This window comes from Pan paniscus, chromosome 3, assembly GCF_029289425.2.
Source record: "Pan paniscus chromosome 3, NHGRI_mPanPan1-v2.0_pri, whole genome shotgun sequence".
Lineage (NCBI taxonomy): Eukaryota > Metazoa > Chordata > Mammalia > Primates > Hominidae > Pan > Pan paniscus.
Genome location: NC_073252.2, coordinates 181,015,285 through 181,039,214, shown reverse-complemented (window position 1 = coordinate 181,039,214; position 23,930 = coordinate 181,015,285). Strand labels below are relative to the sequence as shown.

The 23,930-nt window shown below is 39.4% G+C and overlaps 1 protein-coding gene across 2 annotated transcripts in view; it reads right to left on the bottom strand.

The window, feature by feature from the left end:
- Positions 1-23,930, bottom strand: part of WWC2 (WW and C2 domain containing 2) — a 215,091-nt gene that overhangs the window by 11,651 nt on the left and 179,510 nt on the right. For both annotated transcript variants that reach the window (XM_034959460.3, XM_034959461.3), the window contains 5 exons: positions 21,784-21,902; positions 19,791-19,989; positions 18,307-18,471; positions 16,638-16,730; positions 13,062-13,304 (listed from right to left, as the gene is read on the bottom strand). In XM_034959460.3, the coding sequence (XP_034815351.3) occupies positions 13,062-13,304; positions 16,638-16,730; positions 18,307-18,471; positions 19,791-19,989; positions 21,784-21,902 (819 nt within the window). The remainder of the gene's footprint in view (positions 1-13,061; positions 13,305-16,637; positions 16,731-18,306; positions 18,472-19,790; positions 19,990-21,783; positions 21,903-23,930) is intronic.

Sequence of the window (23,930 nt, the reverse complement as noted above, 5' to 3'; positions counted from 1 at the left end):
GTGCGCCTATAATCCCAGCTACTCAGGAGGTTGAGGTAAGAGAATCACTTGAACCTGGGAGCCTGGGTGACAGAGCGAGACTCCATCTCCAAAAAAAAAAAATTGTTACCCCTTCTTGGATAATCTCTTTATTATTCATTATGTCATACTTTTTTTTTTTTAATCCTGGATAACTTTTCTTGCTCTGAAGTCTGCTCCATCTGAAATTAATATAGCTACTCCCACTTTCGTTTGATTAGTATTAGCATTGTCTACTTTTAGTCCATATGTGTTTTGTGTTTAAAGTGGGCTTCCTACATACAAAATACAGCTGGTTCTTTTTTGATCAACTCTGACAAACTGTTTTTTAATTGGTATATTCAGACCACTGATGTTTACAGTGATTAATGAAACATCTGGAATAATATCTACCAATTTGTTACTGTTTTCTATTTGCTGCCCTTGTTGTTTGTTCCTATGTTTGTCTTCTACTCTTTCACTGCCTTTTGTGGTTTTAATTGAGGACTTTATATAATGTCAATTTTCTCTCCTTTCTTAGCATGTCATTTATATTTCTCTCTTATTTTTTCTAGTGGTTGCTCTGGAGTTTGTATTATACTATCCAAATCCACTTCCAAATAACATTATACCACATCATGAGTAGTACAAGTACCTTATAATAACAAAATATCCCTCATTCTTCCCTCTTGTCCCTTGCATCATTGCTGCCACTCATTTCACTTATACGTAAGCATACACACATGTGTATGTAACTGAATACACTGTTGCTATCATTACTTAAAATTATTTATGTGATTAAGAATAAGAAAAATTCTTATTTTACCTTGGTTTATTCCTTTTTCAATACTCTTCCTTTGTTTACATAGATCCATGTTGCTAACATATCATTTTCCTTTTCTCTGAAGAACTTTTAACATTTCTTGCTAGGCAGGTCCACTGAGCACAAATGTCCTTAATTTTTGTTTGTCTGAAAAAATATTTATTCTCCTTCACTTTTGAAGAATAATTTTGTGTTTGGGTTGAATTTTGTTGAATTCTAGGTTGGTTTCTTTTTCCTCTTAACAATTTAAATTATTGCATCTCACTCTCTTCTTGCTTGTATGATTTCTCAGGAAGAGTCACATATAATACTTGTCTTTGTTCTTCTATAAGGAAGTTTTTTCCCCTCTGGCTTCTTTCAAAATTTTTTAATTTTTAATTTTCTGCAGTTTGGATATGCTTAGGTGTAATGTTCTCTGTGTGTGTGTGTGTATTTATTTTGCTTGGAGTTTTATGAGCTTTCTGGCTCTGTGGTTTAATGTCTGACATTAATTTGGAGAAAGTCTCAGTCATTATTCCTTCAAATATTTCTTCTGTTCCCTTCTCTTTCTTCTGGTATTCCTGTTAAACACATTGTACATCTTCTGTAGTTGTCCCACAGTTCTTGGATGTTCTGTTCCTTTTTTTTTCTCCAGTCTCTTTTCTCTTTGCTATGCAGTTTTGAAAGTTTCTATTGACATATCCTCAAGAGTTCAGATATTCTTTCTTTAGTCATGTCCAGTGTACTAGTGAGCCCATCAAAGTTATTTTTCATGTCTGTTACAGTGTTTTTGATCTCTAGAACTTCTTTTTGATTCTTGCTTAGAATTTCCATCTCTCTCCTTATGATGTCCATCTGTTCTTGCATATTGCCTACTTCTTCCCTTATAGCCCTTGGCATATTAATCACAGTTATTTTAAATTCCTGGTCTCATAAGTCCACCATCCCTGCCATGTGTGAGTCTGGTTCTGATGCTTGTTTTGCCTCTTTAAACTCTGTTTTTTGCCTGTTAGTAGGCCTTATAATTTTTAGTTCAAACCCAGACGTAATATACTAGGTGAAAGATATTCTGGCAAACAGCCTTTAGTTTTGTGGTAAGATGGGGGTAAAGAAGGCAAGTGTTCTATAGCTCTATGAACAGGTTTCAGTCTTTTAGTAGGCCTGTGCTCCTGGGCTACGAGTTTCACAAGTGCTTCTCAGTCTTTCCCCCTCCTTAGGTGGAACAGAATATCTAGGATGGGCTGGAGTTGGGTACTCCCCTTCTTCCACATGGAAGACTAGAGGGGGCTAGAGTTGAGTATTTCCCTTGCCAAAGTCAGTTAAGTTCTGATAATATAGTTTCTCCTGAGGGCAGGCCTTGCTAAAAAGAACAGAATGCTTTTGTGTGTTTCAAATGGCTACTTTTTTCCTCCCTCTGCCAGAATCAGGGCAAGATTTTTCTTCGACATCCATCGTGAGGACCCAGTCAAGCTCCTGGAAGTAAAACTAACAAAAGTGTGGAGAGCCCCCGACTTCTCATGACTGGGTACTCCTGCAGTTTTTAACTCTCAGACTTCTCTGTAGTGAGCCTCCAGCAGTATGTTAATTACAGTTTAGGTTTTCTTACCCCAGTATTGGTTCCTGCAGAGGTCACTGCTCATAGGTTCTTACTCCAGTAAGTTGTGATTCTTTGTTCTGCTTGCCTGTCTCTCCAATTTTGGGGGCAGTAGTTTGCCCTATGACCTCACCTCTCTAACTGATCTAAGAAGAATTGATTTTTCATTTTGTTCAATTTTTTTACTTGCTGTTAGATTGAAGACTTCAAACTCCTTATATGTTGGACCAGAAACCAGAAGCCTGTAGCTTTTAATGATCTCATAACATTCTACTTAGTAGCTACAGCTTAATTATCTAACAAACCCTCTACAATCACCTATTTAAATTATTTCTAGGCTGCGATGTTCACTCAAGTGGGATTTAACATTTAAAAATCTTGGTAAATGAACATGTGGCTATACTAGATTTCGAGATAAATAAATGCAGGCATGTACTATATAGTTTAAAAAAACTCTCCACAATAAGCCTACATCAGTGTATTCATATAACTGTTTATATTACTCCATTATCAGGGAAAAACTAATGTTAATCTGTACTTTGAGTTTTAAAAACACCTAATATTGTAAAATACTGAATAAAGCTTCCCTGATATAAAATCCAAATTTACGTTTATTTATCAGTAAGTATTAAATAGAAAGACAATTCTTTAGCTATGTAAACAAATGGTGAAATCGAAAATAAGGCTTAAATTGTGAATGTGCTACTTGTTACTCCTCCTACACTCATATTAGAAAGTTATGTAATTCACGGTGAGGACTGTCGTCACGGGGTAAAAGGGCCACGATGACTCTGTTCCCCATTTGCTGTCCTCCACCCAAGGCACTGACTCCCTCTTGTAGGTATGCTAAGAGGCTGCCTAGTTATTAACTTAGGATATGGGTCAAGGTTTGCCTTGGTGGCTGAGATGTTTACACTGGGCCCAAAAGCTTCAGGAGGGCAAAGGATGAGTCTGTTTAACATAATTCATAAAGGCTCAAGTGCTCAATACAATTTTTGAACCAGTAGTTTATTTCTGACAACTGTCTATATTTGCAGAAGTTACTTGCAACGCTGTCTTACAAAAGGAATTAATTAAATCAAATGGTTGGAGACTTCATTATATAATACACATCCATTTAATGAGGGGGAGTGGTTTCGTCTTAAATCAATCTTGCCAATACATACTCAAAAACAGTTGTTATCTCCATCTGACAGATACACAAATCCTTTTTTTTTTTTTTTTTTTTTTTTGAGATGGAGTCTCGCTCTGTCACCCAGGCTGGAGTGCAGTGGCACGATCTCAGCTCAACCTCCTCACCTCCTGGGCTCAAGCAATTCTCCTGCCTCTGCCTCCAGAATAGCTAGGATTACAGGTGCTTGCCATCATGCCCAGCTAATTTTTACATCTTTAGTAGAAACGGGGTTTTACCACGTTGTCCAGGCTGGTCTTGAACTCCTGACCTCAAGTGATCTACCCGTCTCGGCCTCACACAATGCTGGAATTACAGGCATAAGCCAATGCACCCAGCCTCTATCTGACAGACATACAAATCTAATTTAATTTATTTGTGTCTTGAGGGACAGTGGGGTCTTACAAATATGTGAGTTGGCTTCTGTCAATTTTTTGGAAGGCTGCTTTAAGAGAAGGCATTCTAAGCAAAATCTCTGCTGCGAATACAGGGTAACTTTCCTGTTCACTTTCCCTCCCAATTCTCACTGGGGATGTTGGGGAAACTATGCTAACCAGCAGTGCTTTGAGAAGCTGCCTCGTACTGTACCTGACAGAGAGAGAGAGAGATCAACGTCGACATCGACTCAGGCAAAGGTCTACAGGTGGTGGGTAGCCTGCGCCTGCAATCTAAGCTGATGGATAGTCCCACAATTGCGATGCTTCTAGACTTGAAAAGCCAACTGCTTCTGTTATGACTTAAGCAGTTTGAAACATTAGAAGGAAATAAGACTGGTGCTGGCAAAAAGGGCAATTAAGGACCTTGTCATCCCACGTGCATCCACTGCTTCAGACACTTTTAAGGCCAGGAAATCAAACAAGGTCTTCAGGCTTAAAAGGCTCGACAAAGACAAGATCTTTGACTATGGTTCACAGCCAAACTGATACTATCAGCAATTCTCTTACTAAGAATTTATGCTTTAGGAATACTAGTGTGACCAGAAAGGTGCAAAAATATGCATAAAAGTGTGTGTTTCCACATTGTTTATAATAGAAATTTTGGGAAATTGTTATTAGAATAATTAAATAACTGCGATAGAGCTATACAAATGAATGCATTAAAATAATGAGTTACAGTAACATTTACTAATATGGAAAGCTGTTCATCACATACTATTAGAATTAAGTGAGGGAAAGAAGCAAATTTCAGAACAATCTATCTTTATGACCCCATTTTTGTACAACTCTTTCAAATAACACTAACACACACACGTTGCATAAAAAAATAGCTGGAAGGACATACACCAAATTGTCAACAGTGGTAACCTCTGGGAAGCACAACTCCAAGAAGGACTTCTAGTTTTTGCTTTATATAGTTCTGCATCACCTGAATTTGTTATAATAACCATGTGTTACTTAAGCATTTAAAAAAAATTAAAATATTCTCAAAGCAAAAATATCCTAAACTCACTTTAAATCTGCAAATAAAAATACTGTGGCACTTTTAGGAAAGATGAGCTTTTATGAAAACTCTTTATTCAGCAAATACTTATAAAGAATCAATTATACTCACACTACTTTATGGAAAGCTAAATAACCCACAATGGGGCATCCCTAGTACTTTGCTAATCATCATCTACTGCAATAAGTTTTGATTTTTTTTCATCACACAGTGTCTTTTTCCAGGTATTTTTTTTTACTGCCCCCTATTTCCTCTCCCTGGTTTAAAAGGGTTTGTCTATAAAAGCAGCCTATATTTGTTAAGTAACAGTTCTCTCTTGATTACTTTGTAATTGATGAGATAATTTAATTGCCAGCTGGAGCTTGTGAATTTATGTGATTCAAATACAAGGGTGACAAATGTGATATTTTAGTTACTTTGTGAAGTCCTATCTTTAGTAAATGGGTAATTTTTCATTAGGTCCCAGATAAGGAACTGTTGACTTAGTACACACTGAGAAATGACTTCTATCTTGCTATGGTATGTCAAATTACTAAATTAGTAAATATACTAAAAATTTTGCTGCTATTCAAATTCTTCATGAAATACCATAAGAAAAAAAATCACTCTTAAAACAGACATCTGTTGACTGATTTAACAAGGGATATATCAGGAAAAGTCAGGGAAGGAAATGAATCATGCATAGGTAAGAAAATCTAACCCACTTTTCTTACCTAGAAGTGATTTTATCAGATAGGAAATAAGACAGGCTCGCAGGATCCTGTTCCGTCTTTGCCACCTTCCACAGGAATAGAACGCAGAGGATCCTATCCCTTGCAGAGAAGTCTTTTGGCAGTCCCTCTAAGTAGTGTAATGGCTGCTGATGTTTTCAACTTCTAGCATTTCTATGGTGACTACAAAATTACTTTGAAACTTGGCTTTGTTTTACAAAAAAAAAAAAGCTGACCAGGGAACACCGGAAGATATTTCCTTCCCTGCTGAGTAAGAATATACTTTACTGAAGACTGTATTTGTCTCTATGTTTTTATATTTATATCTGTATCTACACCTATATCTTTCTCCACAAATTAGGTGGCAAAACACATAGAATTATTATCAGCTGCTAATAATCAATACCAAACAATTTTGTAGGTAGTTAAACCTCAATGCTGAATACTTTTCTGTAATCATTAAGATTTTGTTGAATGCAGTGTATTAATATCTTCGGCATAATTTTAAAAATAGATCTAACTTTTAAGAGTGTTAACATTTGCATTATTTTAAGCTTTACAAAAAGTCTAGCAGTTCTGCAGTCTAGCACCATAAAATTTTGGCATTTTGACAGGGAAACACTCTATGGAAAAAAAAAAAAAAAGAAATTCCTGCTTTGTAAGGACCACGAGGCTCCTCTGGAAGAACCCCAGTCCTCTCTCGGCATGCTTTTCCCTCACCCAACGAATCACGATAAGATGCCTGGCTTACGAGGCCTGGGAGCCACTTGGAATGCTGAGGACTCCAGAAGGGTGTGATTCACCTCCAGTTTACATGATGGGAGCCCAACCTGCAGAGAGGCCCAGTGATTTATTCATAGTTGTGTTAAGAAGCCTAATGGAATAAAAAGCACAATCCAGTCTTAATTTACAGTCCTGAGCTTCTTGCTCTGCTTCCTGAGGGGGTTTTACAATACACGAGGACACTAAATAAGATTCTCTTTTTTATTCTGAGCTACAAAACAGACTTTGGGCCACAAAGGAGGAAGGTTAAGGAGTGTGACCCTGAGACCTGACAGTTTTCCTTGACAAGGGAGGCAGATCCAGGATCTGCTGCTGGCTTCGATTCATCGCTTTTCTGGGAGCCATATTTTTTATGGCAATTGGCAGGCTCTTTGCTCATCCTTAGGCACTTTATGGTCATCTTGCTGAAAACCTCACAAATCCCCAATACCACAGGGAAATGATGGAGATGAAAGGGCAATGTGTGAGTGTGGCAGAGTTAGAGTGTGTGTGCGTGTGTGCAGGTGCTAGTGTACCCATGTGTATGTTAACAAATGACTGTGGAAGTGAGGAGGAAGCAGGTGAGGGAAGTCAGTGGTGATCATGAGTTTCTGTTGCTATAATGAAAGGCACACAATGGAAAGTTTGTTTTTTCACAAAACTGGTTTTTGCAAATTTCACTGGTGAGAAAAGTACACAACTCAAACAGTTTATATATCCAGAGTTGTTAAAAATAACGATAAAAACCCTCTGCACTAGGGAGAATCAAATCATTTTGAAAGCAGGATAAATGCACCTTGTTTTGTGAGCTTTTTTCACTATTGCTTGATGTGAAACTGCCAGTAGCAGAAGGAAGCAAAGACGGAGGGGCAGTGGGCTTGGCATCTGCTACGGGTTGAATGTTTTTCCCTCCAAAACTCATGCTGAAATTCAATTGCCATTGTAACGGTATTGAGAGGTGGGACCTTTGAGAGGTGAGTAGGCATGAGGGCTCCACCCTCATGTGTGGGTGTAATACCCTAATCAAATAGCTTTTTTGAGAGTGGGATCTCTCTCCTGCCTCCTACCCTCCACCATGGGATGACATAGCAAGAAGGGCCTTGCCAGCTACAGCCTCTGGATCTTGGACTTTCCAGCCTCCCGAACTGTGAGAAATAAATTTTTCTTTATAAATTACCCAGTCTGTGGCATTTTGTTATAGCAGCACAAAATGGACTAAGACAGCATAGTTTCCTACAGTGTGATAAAAAATCTGCTCTGCATAACCTGTGTAAGACTGCACTCTGAGTATCCTGATATGAAAAACTTCCAGGAATCACATTTCACCTGGGACTTCAGAATTATCAAAGTACTGCATGTACCCTAAAGGTTCAGTTCCTTTAGGCCATGCAGACTTCAATTTCCACTCTCTCTGAATCCTTATTTATACTGAAAGCACATTAGACTTGATCTCAAATAGATCACAAAATTCTGTAACTAGAAGGGATTCTGGTGGCTATCTACTTCAATCCTCTTAATTCATAGGTGAGTATATAAAATCCTATTAGTGCATGGGAAAAACATAAGCTGCAGGTATGGATACTTTTATGGTATTTTATAAGGCTGGTTTGTTTTCATTTACCTATTTTCTGATGGGAAGAAGAAAGAAGTTGTGAGGGAAAGGAATGGGGAAGGGTAATGAGAAAGTGAAGCCACAACAGCATCTAAGATCTGACTCTGACACCACAAGCACTCATGGGTCTCCTGGCCTTGCTGTTATAGTCTCTTTTCACTTGGACCCTAAACAGGGACCTCAGGTGTATACCATGGCTCTTTCCCTGGGTATCATCAGGCTAGCTAAAGAGTTTTGGCCCTATCTTGGGTATAAAAAGACAGCATTTTGTATATGAGGTTCAACTCCTCTGACAAAGGAGTTTTATACTGAACTGTTAACGGCATCCCCAAGATATTCACAGTAGTGATCTAGAAAAACAATAGCTATGGCATGGAGAAAGCTGAATACAAATTATTAAGACTGTCAGGTTTACCAGCCCTTAAATTTATTTAGATGTATCTTCATGTTTTGTTAAGCTGAAATTTTCTTGGCAAGAACTAGAAAACACACATTCTCGTTCTGAATAAGAGACCTCTAACATATCAGCTCAAATCCTCTTGACCTTTCCCAAATGCCCTTGCAGTCATCAACTCTGCAGGGTCTGGTGGACTTCATGAAGGTATAACTAGTGTCTCCCCTTATGTCCCTTCTCTGGCCCCTGCCATGGCCTTTCTGTTGAAGCCAACATGTGCCATGAGATTGTCTGGCAGCCATATGTGCACATGGGTAGAACAATTCTTCCTCATTTCTCCTCTGAGTTATGACTGTGAGATGTGGTTAGCATGGCCTTTGGGTGCTGGTCCCAAGGGAGCAAGCAGGCAGCACACTAGCGGCCATCTCCTCCCTTGTCTCTCTTCAGCTCCCCTGGGCTGCAGCCTCTTAGTGAAGCAGTAGAACAGAAGTGTTTATCTCAGGCCAGGTGCAGTGGCTCACGCCTATAATCCCAGCACTTTGGGAGGCCAAGATGGGCAGATCACCTGAGGTCAGGAGTTCAAGACCAGCCTGGCCAACACAGTGAAACCCCATCTCTACTAAATATAAAAAAATTAGCCGGGAGTGGTGGTGCGTGCCTGTAGTCCCAGCTACTTGGGAGGCTGAGGCAGAAGAACTGCTTGAACCCGGGAGGTGGAGGTTGCAGTGAGCTGAGATTGTGCCATTGCACTTCAGTCTGGGTGACAAGAGTGAAACTCCATGTCAAAAAAAAAAAAAAAAAAAGTGTTTATCTCAGGCTTTACCACAATCATAACAGAAAGATCCTTAGGATCTTCTTTCCCTCATTATCTTGGTATGCAAACTAATTTTCAAACCAACTAAGTGCTGGTTCATCAGATAATAAAGATCGCAAATCCTCTAGGCTGGGAGTGGTGGCTCACACCTGCAATTCCAGCACTTTGGGAAGCTGAGGTTGGTGGATCACCTGAGGTCAGGAGTTTGAGACCAGTCTGGCCAACATGGCAAAACCCTGTCTCTACTCAAAATACAAAAATTAGCTGAGTGTGGTGGTGTGCACCTGTAGCCCCAGCTACTCTCCAGCTGAGGCAGGAGAATCTCTTGAACCCGGGAGGCAGAGGCTGCAGTGAGCCGAGATCGTGCCACTGCACCCCAGCCTGGGTAACAGAGCGAAAGAAACACTGTCTCAAAAAACCAAACCAAAGAAAACAAAACCTTTGTACAATTCAACATAGTTAACATGTACAATCTTTTTAATACAGTGTTGGATTCTATTTACTAATATTTTTTAGTCAGGATTCTTGTATCTACACTCATAAATGAAACTGGCCTGGCCTGCGATTTTCCTTTTGATAGTATCTTTATCTAGTGTTGGCATTAACATAAAATTAGTTGTGGAAGTGTTCTCTCTTTTTCTAGTGTCCGGAAGAGTTCGTATAAAATTGAGGTAATTTCTTCTTTGAAAGTGTGGCAGAATTTGTATAAAGCATCCAGAACTTATATTTTCTTTGTGGATAGATTTTTAATCACTGCTTCCATTTTTTTTTTAAAGAGTTATAGGATTTTCTATCCTTTTTATTCTTTCCAAACATCCATTCTAGTAGATTTTCCTAGACGTATGTCCGAATTGTAGGCATATACTTTTGATAGTATTCAACTGTTTTTTCCTGTCACTCAGGCTAAAGTTCAGTGGGGTGATCATAACTCACTTCAACCTCATACCTCTGGTGATCCTCTTGCCTCAGTCACCGGAATAGCCAAGACTATATAGCTATGTGCCACCATGCTCAGCTAACTTTTTTTTTTTTCCCATGGAGATGGGATCTTGTTATGTCACTCAGGCTGGTCTCAAACTCTCAGCCTCAAGCTGTCCTCCCACTCTGGCCTCCCAAAGCACTGGGAGTGTGTGTGTGTGTGTGTCTGTGTGTGTGTTTGTGTGTATGCATTTATCATTTATTTATTTTTTAATTTTTCATAACTGATTGACAGGGTCTCACTCTGTCACCTAAGCTGGAGTGCAGTGGTGCCATCACAGCTCACTGCAGCCTCTACCTCCTGGGCTAAAGTGACCCTCCCACCTCAGCCTTCCAAGTAATTGGGACCACAGGTGCATGCCACCATGCCTAGTGAATTTTTTTTTTTTTAACTTTTTTTGTAGAGACAAGGTCTCCCTATGTTGCCCAGGCTGGTCTCCAACTCCTGGGGTCAAGCGATTCTCCCACCTCAGCTGTAATTATTTTTTAAATCTCAAATATACCTGTAGTTCTGTCCCTCATTAGTTTTATAACATTCTTTATTTGTATATTCTCTTCATTAATTTTGCCAGAGCTTTGTTTTTCCTTTCATTTTTTTCAAAGAACTTTTTGCTCTACTGAGCTTCTCTCTATACAATGGAGATTAGATAGCAGTCAAAAAAAATGAAATGCAATTTATGGATGAACCTTTGCGTTATGATATTAAGTAAAAAAATTTAAGTCCTATAGTTTTAGTAATTATTGATATCTAGAAATTTAGAATTTCATATCATGACACACTAGAAATGAAGAAATAACCAAAGACACAAAGTTCTGTTTGCATCTATAGTTGTAAAACTCCAATTCAGCTTTGGAAGGCTTTGACCCATAACAGTCAAAGACTGCGATGCTTCTCCATGACAGTAAAGTAGGTCAAAGTCAACTAAGAGTTTGAAATTATTGCTAATGTTGAGTTAAAAACTCAAGAGAGTAAAAATGTTGGTTATTGAGATTACAAACTAAGAGCAGGTCATTTCTGCTTGTAATTCAATCTTCCATTTCATAAGACTACCTTCCACCTGCTGTGGCCCTACTCTCCTGCAGGCTCCTGCCCACAGCCCTCCACTGTCTGGAGCCCATCTGGACCTTTACTAATGGAGAGTCCTGGGCCTCTCCCTGCTGTGAAGCTCCACTACCCACTTTAAAAGCCAGTTCAAGTGCCACCTCCTCCATGAAACCTCTCATGACTTCCCCAGGAAGCACTGCTCTCGTAGACCTGGAGTGTCTGGCTCATCTCCTTTATGAAACCAGCACAGTGCCTAATTATCCTGTATTCACTGCTGTGGCAAATGTAAGGCCTAACATTAAACTCCACATTGAGCAAACACCGGTCCTACTGAACGTGAAGGTTTCCTTCTATCGGGTGGGATAAGATAGATACATGTAATACATTTTGTTGCTTAAAGTTTTATTACTGGTGTCAGTTTGATTCTTGAAATTCATTCATTTAGTTTCTGAGTTCCATCAAGGATCAGTAGTTCCAGTCAGCTAGACGATTCACACTTTCCTGACAGTACTATACATGACATGATCAAATAACAACTCTGGGTCAAAAAGAGCAGTTTATATCATAGACAAGATTTTCTGTTAGTTTCAGGAAGTGTCTAATCCATTTTACGTTCCCATCCAAAGGGACTGATAGAAAACAATGTTTTGGCATTTGTAGTATTAGTATTTCAGCTATGTGGAAAATTCTATTTGCTACTACATATGGATATGAATACACAATCCTAAACCAAAATATAAATTGTACTCTTGAGAAAGTAAATCAATTTCATATGTATGCAGATTCTTGAAAATTTCAATAGTATTTAGGTGCCAAAATAATGGAAATAGTTTCTTTAAAAATACTGTTTTGTTTTTTTTTGAGATGGAGTCTCACTCCGTCACCCAGGCTGGAATGCAGTGGCACGATCTCGGCTCACTGCAACCTCCACCTCCCACGTTTAAGAAATTCTCTGCCTCAGCCTCCCGAATAGCTGGGATTACAGGGGCACACCACCACGTCCAGCTAATTTTTAAAAATATTTTTAGTAAAGACAAGGTTTCAGCATCTTGGCCAGGCTGGTCTTGAACTCCTGACCTCATGATCCACCCGCCTCGGCCTCCCAGAGTGCTGGGATTACAGGTGTGAGCCACTGCGCCCAGCCAAAAATACTCTATTTTTTAATCAGTGATTTCATCTTTTTTTAGTATAGCTATTTGTAGGGTGAAAGGTAAGGGAGAATGTAATAAGCAAAGTGTAATTTTTCTTTAAGATAAGAATGAAAGTGAAAATTTAGTAGCATTAAAATTAGCAATGTATTTCACAACTGATGTGGTTAATGAACCTTAAAAAGATATCTATAGAAAATCCAAACAAAATGTCCCACTTATGCCAGAATTTATACTGCATTTATTTGTCAAGTCTTACGTTAATTTAGAGAAAAATATGGAGGAGAAATTATGACTACTTCCCACTTCTCCTTTGGGCACACCCTCACCCCCACTGGCCATGCCCTCACCCCACTGGCCACGCCCATCCCCTGCTGCCACACCCACCTTCCCGGCTTCCTTGTTCCTTCAACATTTTTGGTTTGGAAAAAAAAAAAAAAGGGCCTATAACAGTGGGAAAAATATGTTCCAAGCTGTAGTAAAACATCTAAAGACTTATGCGCAAAACAGAAGTGTAAGTTGGGTACCTTCTACGTGGCATGCTTTAAAAAAAGATGTAAGCCCCTCCGAGATGACAGACCCTGAGCTGCGTACCTGCTTCTCAGCTTGCTTCAGAAGCCTCTGGAACCTCTCGTCCTCCAGCATGCCTGGTGGAAGGTCAGTCTCTCCCTGAGCTTTCAGTTCCTCCAGCTTCTGCCGCAAGTCCCTCAGTGCCTGCAGCTCATCATTGAGGCGGCTCTGCCGGGTCAGAGATGCCTGAAGGTCCAGTTCTAAGTCTAGAGATGTCCGCACTGGGCATTCCTGTGTTGTTCTTCTAAGGACTGACTGGCAAACCGTCTGGATAGTTAGAAACAGAATGACGAACACCCTGGTTATACAGGCAGTGGTTACTCCACTTCCCCTCCTTCCTGGAGCATGATGGATGGTGCTTCCTTGCACCCTAGAAGCCAGGGCCTAAGGGGCAGGAGCAACTCGCTCTGGCCCATGGCAGGTGAGTGGGAGAGACATGCCTTACTTCTGGCAGAAGGCTGTCAAGGCCAGTGTGAGAGGTGCACATTTCTGTCCCCTGCTGGAGGGAGAGCAAAGAACCACAGAGGGAGGCTCCATCAGCCTGGGCCCTGGGTGAGAGCAACATGGAGCAGGGCCTCCTGCCAACCTGCAGTGAACCAGTAGCTAGGCAAGAAATAAACCTTTATTGTTTTATACCACTGAGATTTTTTAAGTTGTTACCATAGTACAGCCTGGCTTACTTAGCCTGACCAATTGATTGCATGAAGCCCGCCTAGTGTAATAAATAAATACATTGCAAGACATTTCTGTTTCCTCCATTTCAGGACACATAACTCCTACCATGTCCATGACAGTCAGCCTGAATACAGCTGGACAGTGTTGCTAAGTTTTGACTATCTCCTCCAATCAGAATGCTTAAACTGAGTTGCCTTCCTTGATTTCCCATTGTGTGCTACTTACTTTCACCACTGAATCACCATGGCTCTTCCCAGGGGCAATCTTAACCTATTCATCAAGCAATAATTATTGAACATATATGAATAAATGTCTGCTGGGGCTGTGCAGGCAAAGTACTAGGAAGAGAAGACACAATCTCTGCCCTTGAAAACTTCGGCTGCAGAATGACATGAGGCCTTAAGCGAGAGGAAGCTGTGAGTGAGTGCAGAAGTGCACAGGAAGTCAGGGAAGGGGATGGATCACTCAGGGTCAGGGCACATGCACTTGAGGAAGAGATTTTAAACAAGGCTGGGTGAGAGGTGAGACTCTACCAGCAGAGGGGAACACGGAGGTATTTCTTGCCTAGATTATTGGCAGACTGAATGCAAAATAAGTGATCATTAATAAGAACTGTTACTATTTGATATGAGTGAGGAGGGACTCAAATTTGACAAGTACTCCAGTTTGAAGATCTAAAATAATGGTAGTGCTCATGCCAGATGGAAGGGAGGGGGCCTGTCTGTCCCTATGCTGATTTCAGAGCCTTAGCCCAAGTCAGAATCACTCTTATTGTGTCCTCCTGTTCTTCCTCCACATCCAGTACATACTGCATGGTCTTCTGTAACATTCTTATTATTAGGTTCCCTTTATTCAACCTGTACCCTCTCCTCTCTACAAATGCATTACACAGTAAGAATCATCTAGACACACATTATCTTTGACTGTATTACTTACTTTTCGGAATCAGAAATCTTTCCTAGCTGTCATGCACACAGAGCCTAAGGACTCCACATACAAGAGTCTGCTGGTAAATGTTTAATAACTGGCTCTCTCTGGGAGAGAAGAAAGCACTGACTTGTAGGGTTGGCCAGTTTCTATGTGGTAAATACTCCTACCATCACCATTTTCAAGCTATGACTGTGATGTCACTGTCACTCCGATTTAACTGGCAAGAGACGAGCACAATTGGCTCTTGTGAGCCAGCGTGAGGAGGGTGCAGCACACCTCTGCCAGTCGGTACCCCTCTAACCTCATCACTCACACACTTGGCGCTTTGTTCTTCTATTCAGATGAACCTTTTACTCATCTTTGCAGATACTTTTGTCCTCATACACCTCTATACCTTGCTTATGCTGTAATTCCTAAAGCAGAATACCATTCTCCACTTGTTCCTATCAAACCATATCTGTCTACTTTTAAAAACCATTTAAAACCATCTCCTACATATGCTTCAGGATTAACCTTTGTCTGTTTCAAGTAGTCCTAACAACTAAGTTTATCAGTAACCTAACCGTTTCTCAACTCCACTCGATTCATAAACACTTTTGGTTAATATTTATCTGAAGAGTGAAACTATCCCCTGAGAGTATGAGCTGCTTAAGAAGGCAGGTGACTTAGAAAGGAGTTGAGAAGACTTTTCATTCAAGATGATAAAAATTTAGGTGCTTTTAAGGCATAAAGTTTGGTAACCTGAAAAATCAACATTTCAGAATTTCCTGAAAATGACGAATGCTGAATAAATGCTAGCACATCTCATCTGCCTTTAGAAAAACAAAATATTCTTTTATGCCTTTCAAGTAACAAGGAAGTTAAACCAGGGGCGCCCACTGCTGCCTGGCCAGGCATCTCTTACTCTGCACATGGCAGAATGAGACCAGAGTGGCCCTGGTGATGACAATGCTTCTGATTTACCTTCCCAGCCATCATGCCTGATCCTCCCGTCCACAGTGCCAAAGCTGCTGGCAGAACCTGACACTCCTCATGCCGTGTGTCCCTGCTCCCGTATCATTTTACGCCACCTACCCACAGCGCCCAGTATCCATCACACCCCCACCCTGCCCCAAAGCTACCATTTTCTTTTGGAAATTGTATTCAAGTGTCGAGACCCCCCACCTGCTGTCAACTGAGCCCTTCTGACTCTCAATCAGATGGGCTAATTCCCTGTCATACCCGGCACAGCTGTGACAGTCCTGTGTGTGTTGTGTCCTCCTCTAGACCATGGACTCCTGAGGGTGTGAGCTCACCGTCAACAAAGCTCAGCACATGTGGTGCTCTGTAGTCACCGAACCACACATTTTAAGCCAAAATGATCACAGTAAACAAATATTTTCCTTTAGTATTTCAGCTGTTAGCAAGTAAACAGGAATTTCTGAACTACTTGAACAGACCAACCTGTTAATTCATTTATTCTCTTAGACTTATCCTTAAGGCTCATGCAGAGACCCATGACCTCCAGGAAAATGCCACCCGAGCTGCCCACCCACATGAGTTTTAACCTTCTAAAGATACCTGTGTAAGCAAGCTACAAAAACTGTGTGTTCCTCCTTTACCAGAATGTGTGTCCTTCAGAAAAGGTACCAGGTCTTACACCCCTTCCCACAATCGCTCAAGACCTGGACATGGTATGCAGAGTCATCAGAAATGTGTTCTACCATCGTCTGATACCCCTGCAGGCTCAGAAGGCCCCTTCTCCAGAGATACTGAAACTGCATTTCCAGCCTTAACCATCACAGGTTCCACACCAATGATGAATAAATGCCCTCACACCCCCCCATCTCCATAGCGGCCATGGCATCTGCGTCTCTGTGTATCCCAGTGGCTGCATTCAGTAGGCCAAGCGCATGGAGCACTGACATTCATTCTGTAGTTCTGGAGTTTGTGCTGCACAAGTGACAATTCTGGACTGGTCCAGGGACAATGCGACGTGGCTGAGGGAATACATACCCTTTTGACCCTCAAACTGCGGCGTTCGGTGGAGTTTCTCACAAACAGTGATTTTTTAGCCAGGGTTGAACTGTCACTGTCACTCCGATTTAACTGGCAACAAAAGATTTAAAAAAAAATCACTGCATATCAAACAGAGTGCAAGTGGAAGTTTGGGATTGAGACATTTACCAAGTAAAGCAGGTAGTCATAGTTAAGAGTTTATTTCTTTAAGAAAATCCCCTCAAACAAGTTTTTCCTGTTCTATTTTGTTAAATAACTTCATTTTCCTAAATTACTTATTTATGTTTTTTTTTTTTTGAGACAGAGTCTCACTCTGTCACCCAGGCTGGAGTGCAGTGGCGTGATCTCGGCTCATTGCAACCTCTGCCACCTGGGTTCACACAATTCTCCTGCCTCAGCCTCTGTAGTAACTCGGATTACAGGCGCACACCACCATGCCCAGCTAATTTTTCTATTTTTAGTAGGATGGGGTTTCACCATGTTGGCCAGGCTGGCCTCGAACTTCTGACCTCAGGTGTTTCGCTCTCCTCGGGCTCCCAAAGTGTTGGGATTACAGTCATGAGCCACTGTGCCTGCAAATAATCTGAATAGCTGCCTTTTGGTAGTGGCTATTAAAAATCATATGTTTAAGGTACTTATATATTTTTTGAAATAAAATTATCCTTTGTATTTTTAGCTAATACATGATATTTGTTTCTTTAAAGAAAGGTCTGCATGAAGCAGAGCTCAAGGTCAGAGTTGAGACACAGTCTGTGCTATCTAGAATGCTCTCGGCCCAGATAGCCCACACTCACTGTCTCATCTGCTTCAAATCTTTACTGAAATGCAGCCTGCTCTGAATCCTGCGTATCACCCCCAACCCCCTGCACTACTGTTGTCCATAGCATTGATCCCCTTCCAAGATACTTCATAGCTTGTTCATCTTATTTACTGCTTGTGGTCTGGCTCGATTCACAGGAATGTAAACTCTACAATGGCAGGGCTCTGGGTCTCTTGTTTCTAGATGAATCCCAAGTATTTAAGAAAATGCTTAAAAGCAGGTGCTTAATAAAAATGTGTTGAACTGAATGAATAAATTTAGAATTTAAAAAGTATTTCTAACCCAGTTTATAATATTATGTCTATCTTACTAGATAAATCAGAAATACTTCTAGAAGTAGAATTTGGCAAACTGATACAAATCTCATAATTTTCTTCACAGAACTATGGATGTGATTCAGTGTTTATAAGCATTATTAAAAGAGGATTTTTGCTCTAAAATGCAATTCACAGTTCTCAGTTCAACAAGACAAACATGGTTTGAAGGACATATGATATAGAACAGAAATATACAGACCACATATATCTCAAAAAACCACTTTATGTTTCTAAATACAGACCGAAGTCCAAATAACGTACAAATACTCAGCACTCAGATCCTTAAACTTCGCTTACTTGCCAAATAAATCACACTGGAACCAAGGAGGCATTAAATTTGATGGAAAAACAAACAAACTAAAAGGGACCATAAGCACGTGATATTCTACATCTGTTTTACAGCATTTCTAGCATTTGTCGTTGTCATGTGGACTCCCAGTGCACAGTCTCTTGTCCTTTGCAGGCCACTCCCTACCAGCAGGGAAGAAGCTGCAGTCCCAGCGCCTCGCCACGAGCACTGCCACCTTACCCTGCAGATGTACTGGTTCCGCTCTCCTGGAGAAAAGGTCTGTGAGCGCACTATCACGCTGCTCCTCACAAACGGATGCTGTCTAGAGCTCAGGCTGCTGCGCTCTTTGGGGCGAACTGCCATATTGTCATTAGCGGCTTCATCAGTGTTTGTCTCTTTGTCAACCTATAAGAGAAGTTAACAATTTGTCAGGAGCTGAAAGATGTGTAAACATTATGCTCCTTTCTTCTAAGAAAGAAAAAATATCTAATGTTACAACAGAGACTCATGGAGCACTATGGCCACTCCTAAGAGAAAGGCTTTGCATTACAGACTATAGTACTTCTGAAGTACTTCTGGGCAGAACTGTTCTTCAGTTTTCTACCAAGAATGGTTTTGTACTAAGTTCTTAGGAAGTTCTGCACAGCAGGCCGTGTGATATCTGTCCAACAAGCACCATAAATAGAGGTGCTGCCTCCAAAGGGTTGAACATAAAAATGAAGGTTTAGATTTAAAGTGATTCTATAAAGAATCCTATTTGGGTACATATCATCATTAAACTTTATTCAACTTTCTGATTACATTGTTTTCCAAATAAATGATAAAGATAATTAAATATAAGAAAATGAAATATACCACAAACTTGTAGGTTTAAATAGAATATGCAATTATACATGTATAAACATAACTGTTGTGAAGCTGAGTTGTATTTTTACTGGATCTTTAGAAATGTAACAAAAATAAAACCTAAGTAAAAATGGAAGTTTCTCAAAATACAAACTCAGTAGGCATAGGCAGATGTCTATTTTTTATCTTATAGGTATAATTTGATTCCAAACCTGCCTCTTGATAAAAGTTTGCTCCTTTGAGAAAGGAAGTTCTCAGGGCATAATATTATTTTCTCAGGAATACAAAATTATAATTTTCTAAACTCTATTACCAATATCCCCAGTGTGTGAGCATCCATGAAGCTTGAAAATATTTTCCCCATATGGGGTTGACAGTCTCAATACATCTCTCACTTAACTAGCAAAGTTACCTGTTTAATAACTTGGTTGGCACTTGTGCCTAAACTAAGTCACCTGTCACTTTTCTAATCAGGGCATCGCCTAACCAAAATGAACTTTAAATGTTTACTTCATGTTTGAAATGGAAATAAAACTTACTACATATACGGAACTTGACACAAGATACCCTGTTGTTCACCTAGGAATTCAGAAAATACTTTTAATATTCACAGAATATTTATAGATTTAAAGTAACTAGCACTATTTCTCTTCTTATATATTCTCCAAATATAAGTGGAGAATATTTTGGGCCCATTTTAAAACGTTAAAGCATTTATGATGCTTCTTAGAGCCTATTCCCACATATGCCTTTCACGATCAGCTTTTGGCACAAAATCCTGACATGGAATTTACACCTAAGGAGACAAACAAGCATCTCCCTAGTCCACATGGTGCCTGTAAGGTATCAGTTCTAAGACAGCACAGCGGAATAGTCACCAGTGTTGGTATTCCAGTAGGTGGCTGACTTCTGAGGTCTTTGGCACAGTTGTTTTCTTTCCTGTTCCCATCTTCATTCATCTCAGGCACACTAGTGCATGAACTTAAATCTTCTGTACAGCTACTGTCCTCTGGCAATTTAACTTCAGCCTCTTTTTCAGCCACAATTTCATCAGAGGCCTCTCTTAGCATTGTTAGCCTATGGTAAAACAAAAACAAAACACTTTTGGTAGGCAGGCATGCTCCATGAACACGCAACCTGGGCATGCTAAGTTGTTATCTGGGAAATAAACAGACTCACACAATGAGCCAAGCCATTTCTTTGGCTGGGGTTTTTAACTAAATGTCTCATAAAAAAAAATCCTCACTTCACCCTCTAGTAACCTGCAGCAAAATCACCATAATGTGGTACTAAAAAGTTAAACTCATGAAATTTAACCTAACTTCTAGATATCAAAATAGACATATTCTGAAAATCACATATAGAGTTTAATGTTAGCATTTAAAAATATTGACACTCACTATAAAATAACTTGGTATTCGTTGTTCATTTATTGTAAAATTAATCATATGACAGTGAATACAGAAATAAGGATTTTAAATCCTCATTTTATTGAGTGTACTCACAGTCGAGCAGGGAGAATCCTACGTTAAGGAAGTTTTTCTTCTGAACTAGCAGAAGGCTCATTTTTAACAAAAGCCCTGGCATGGGCTGAAGTGGCATTATAAGTGGTATAAGTGGTGCTCCAGAATATAAATACAGCTTATATGGAATATATAAAGCAGGAGTGCTAGGATGGTTTAGAACATCTCATACTTTGTTGAGTTTCATGTTCTCCGAATGCAGACATTCTTTCCATTGATAACTAAATGTTCAGCTTTAATTTGATTGGTGACATAATGACAAACTGGCACAGACTAGTTAATAAATGTCTAGCCATGAAGTGAACATAAGGGCAACCATTAATGACTACTATGAGTTATAAATTCCTTTGTTTACATATTAAGAGTACTGTTTGGAAATATGTGTGAAACAACTTGTATTTTACATATATGAGAATTACTATTTAAAGATACTATAATGAACCTTATAATCACTCTCGTATTTATTTGTTTTGCAGTGCTGTGATTTTTACTCACTATGAAGGACTTTTTATAAGGACAAAGTATATCTATATCTTTTTACATCACAGTAGAAGCTCTTCCTTCCAAATGTCCATGACTGCGTTATTTATGATATACCGTGTCACTCTAAGTTTCTAAAAAGTTTTCTATATACACACATACAAATGCATGCTATATATGTATATGCACATGTATTAACCAAACATAACAGTATAAACAACTATATATTAAAAATTAACTCAAATGATTTCACATATATACTTAAAAAGTGAAATATTCACTAAAATTTAAGAGAAACAGTACAATCCAGGAAGGAGAGCTCTTTATATATAAATGAACCTGGACAATAACTGTAATAACTTCCCCCTCTGCCTCCCCTTTTTAAAGGTTTGGGTATGGATACAGGGAAGGACACAGAAAAAGAAGGTAAGAGTGGTAACAGAGAAATGAGTACTCAGAAGTTGTTTTTTAAATACCTGCTTTGTCTTACTAGAGCCTAAATGGTACTTCCAGGTAGTTAAAAGAAAAATAGAGTCACTTTTAAAATTATCTGTAACTCTACAATAAGCTACCATACCTTTCAAAATCAAGTTTAGACTAAAAAAAAAAAGGCTCAGAAAATAGTGTTTTAAAATTACTCTAAACAAGAACAAAGAATCTGGCTAATGTTTTAACTTTGCCCATAATCTTGCCATTACTTCCTTAACTCTCTAATGACCAAGGAAAGACTTTTCCTAGCATAGCTTCCTGAAGGTGCAGTGCATTCCATAATTCTGGAATAAAACATGAGCCTACAAAGGTTTCATTGTAAGCCGTGTAAACACATCATCTTTGAGTTCCCAAAAGCAAAAGGAAATAACTGTTTAACCAGTCTCCATCTGGGCCCCTTTGCTCTTCTTGTCCTGATTCTTCTTCTTCTTGTGCTAATTCTTGTTCCACAGCTAACAACTCAGCTGATGTTCTTGCAAGTAAGGCTGACACTGCATCCTGGAGAATGTAAAGCATATGGCAATTAACATAATATACTTGAAAAAATGACTTAAAAACTCATCAGATGGGAATTTACACTTCTATCTGTAAAGACGACTCGACTCTCCTGCTGAAAACAAATATGAAAGCTGAATAAAATAGAACCCAAAACAAGCAAAACCTCTCAGATGTTTTAAAGCAATGAAGAGCAACAAAGGCAATCAGGACTAGAGGGCCAAGATCCCAGGTAGAACAGAAATATAATAAGGTGAGCCATTGCCACTCTTTTCCCTTAGCGTATTTGTCAATTCTAGTGGTGAGGTACATGGGCTAAACAGACTGTGGCTGCCTAGAACAGTGGCAGTGTCAGTAGGATATGAAGACTAAAATTGAGTTCAGGACTACCAAGGCAGTCAACTCACAAGAGGTTAGAGAAAATGAACTGTAAAGTGAGCTCAATATTCTACATGATATTCCTGTCATGGCATTTGCCATTCCTAAGCTGCCTATATGCAGAGCAAGAAGCTGAGAAACAAAGCAAAAAAAAAAAAAAAAAAAAAAAAAAAACAGCTGCTATCAGGCTAAAATAGTAAGCAGATATTTCCATTGTCCCATTCAGTCTTATGGAGAGTAAAACTGGAATTCCCGTCCCCACATGATTCAGGTAAGCTACCCATATTGTCATTTGCCTTTCAGAAGAATAGAAAATCCTCTCTGGAGGAAGATATCAGTTATTCTCATATGTAACATCCAGTATTTCATTAGGACCTAAAGAGTGAAAGTCAAGAAAAACAATAGCTAAATAAGGCAGACCCACAGATGATCCATACACTACAGGCATTGAGAGAAAAATTTAAGTTTTTATGAATAATATGCTAAAATAACTGAATGAAATGATAAAGAATTTCAGTGGTATAAACAAAAAGAAAATCACATTAGCATATCAGAGTGAAACTGCTGAAAAATCAAAGAAAAAGAAGAATCTTACAAGCAGTAAAAGAAATGATGCTCAGAGAATACTACAAACACCTCTACGCAAATAAACTAGAAAATCTAGAAGAAATGGATAAATTCCTCGACACATACACTCTCCCAAGACTAAACCAGGAAGAAGTTGAATCTCTCAATAGACCAATAACAGGATCTGAAATTGTGGCAATAATCAATAGCTTACCAACCAAAAAGAGTCCAGGACCAGATGGATTCACAGCCGAATTCTACCAGAAGTACAAGGAGGAACTGGTACCAATCCTTCTGAAACTATTCCAATCAATAGAAAAAGAGGGAATCCTCCCTAACTCATTTTATGAGGCCAGCATCATTCTGATACCAAAGCCAGGCAGAGACACAACAAAAAAAGAGAATTTTAGACCAATATCCTTGATGAACATTGATGCAAAAATCCTCAATAAAATACTGGCAAAACGAATCCAGCAGCACATCAAAAAGCTTATCCACCATGATCAAGTGGGCTTCATCCCTGGGATGCAAGGCTGGTTCAATATACGCAAATCAATCAATGTAATCCAGCATATAAACAGAGCCAAAGACAAAAACCACATGATTATCTCAATAGATGCAGAAAAAGCCTTTGACAAAATTCAACAACCCTTCATGCTAAAAACTCTCAATAAATTAGGTATTGATGGGACATATTTCAAAATAAGAGCTATCTATGACAAACCCACAGCCAATATCATACTGAATGGGCAAAAACTGGAAGCATTCCCTTTGAAAACTGGCACAAGACAGGGATGCCCTCTCTCACCACTCCTATTCAACATAGTGTTGGAAGTTCTGGCCAGGGCAATTAGGCAGGAGAAGGAAACAAAGGGTATTCAATTAGGAAAAGAGGAAGTCAAATTGTCCCTGTTTGCAGACGACATGATTGTATATCTAGAAAACCCCATTGTCTCAGCCCAAAATCTCCTTAAGCTGATAAGCAACTTCAGCAAAGTCTCAGGATACAAAATCAATGTACAAAAATCACAAGCATTCTTATACACCAACAACAGACAAACAGAGAGCCAAATCATGAGTGAACTC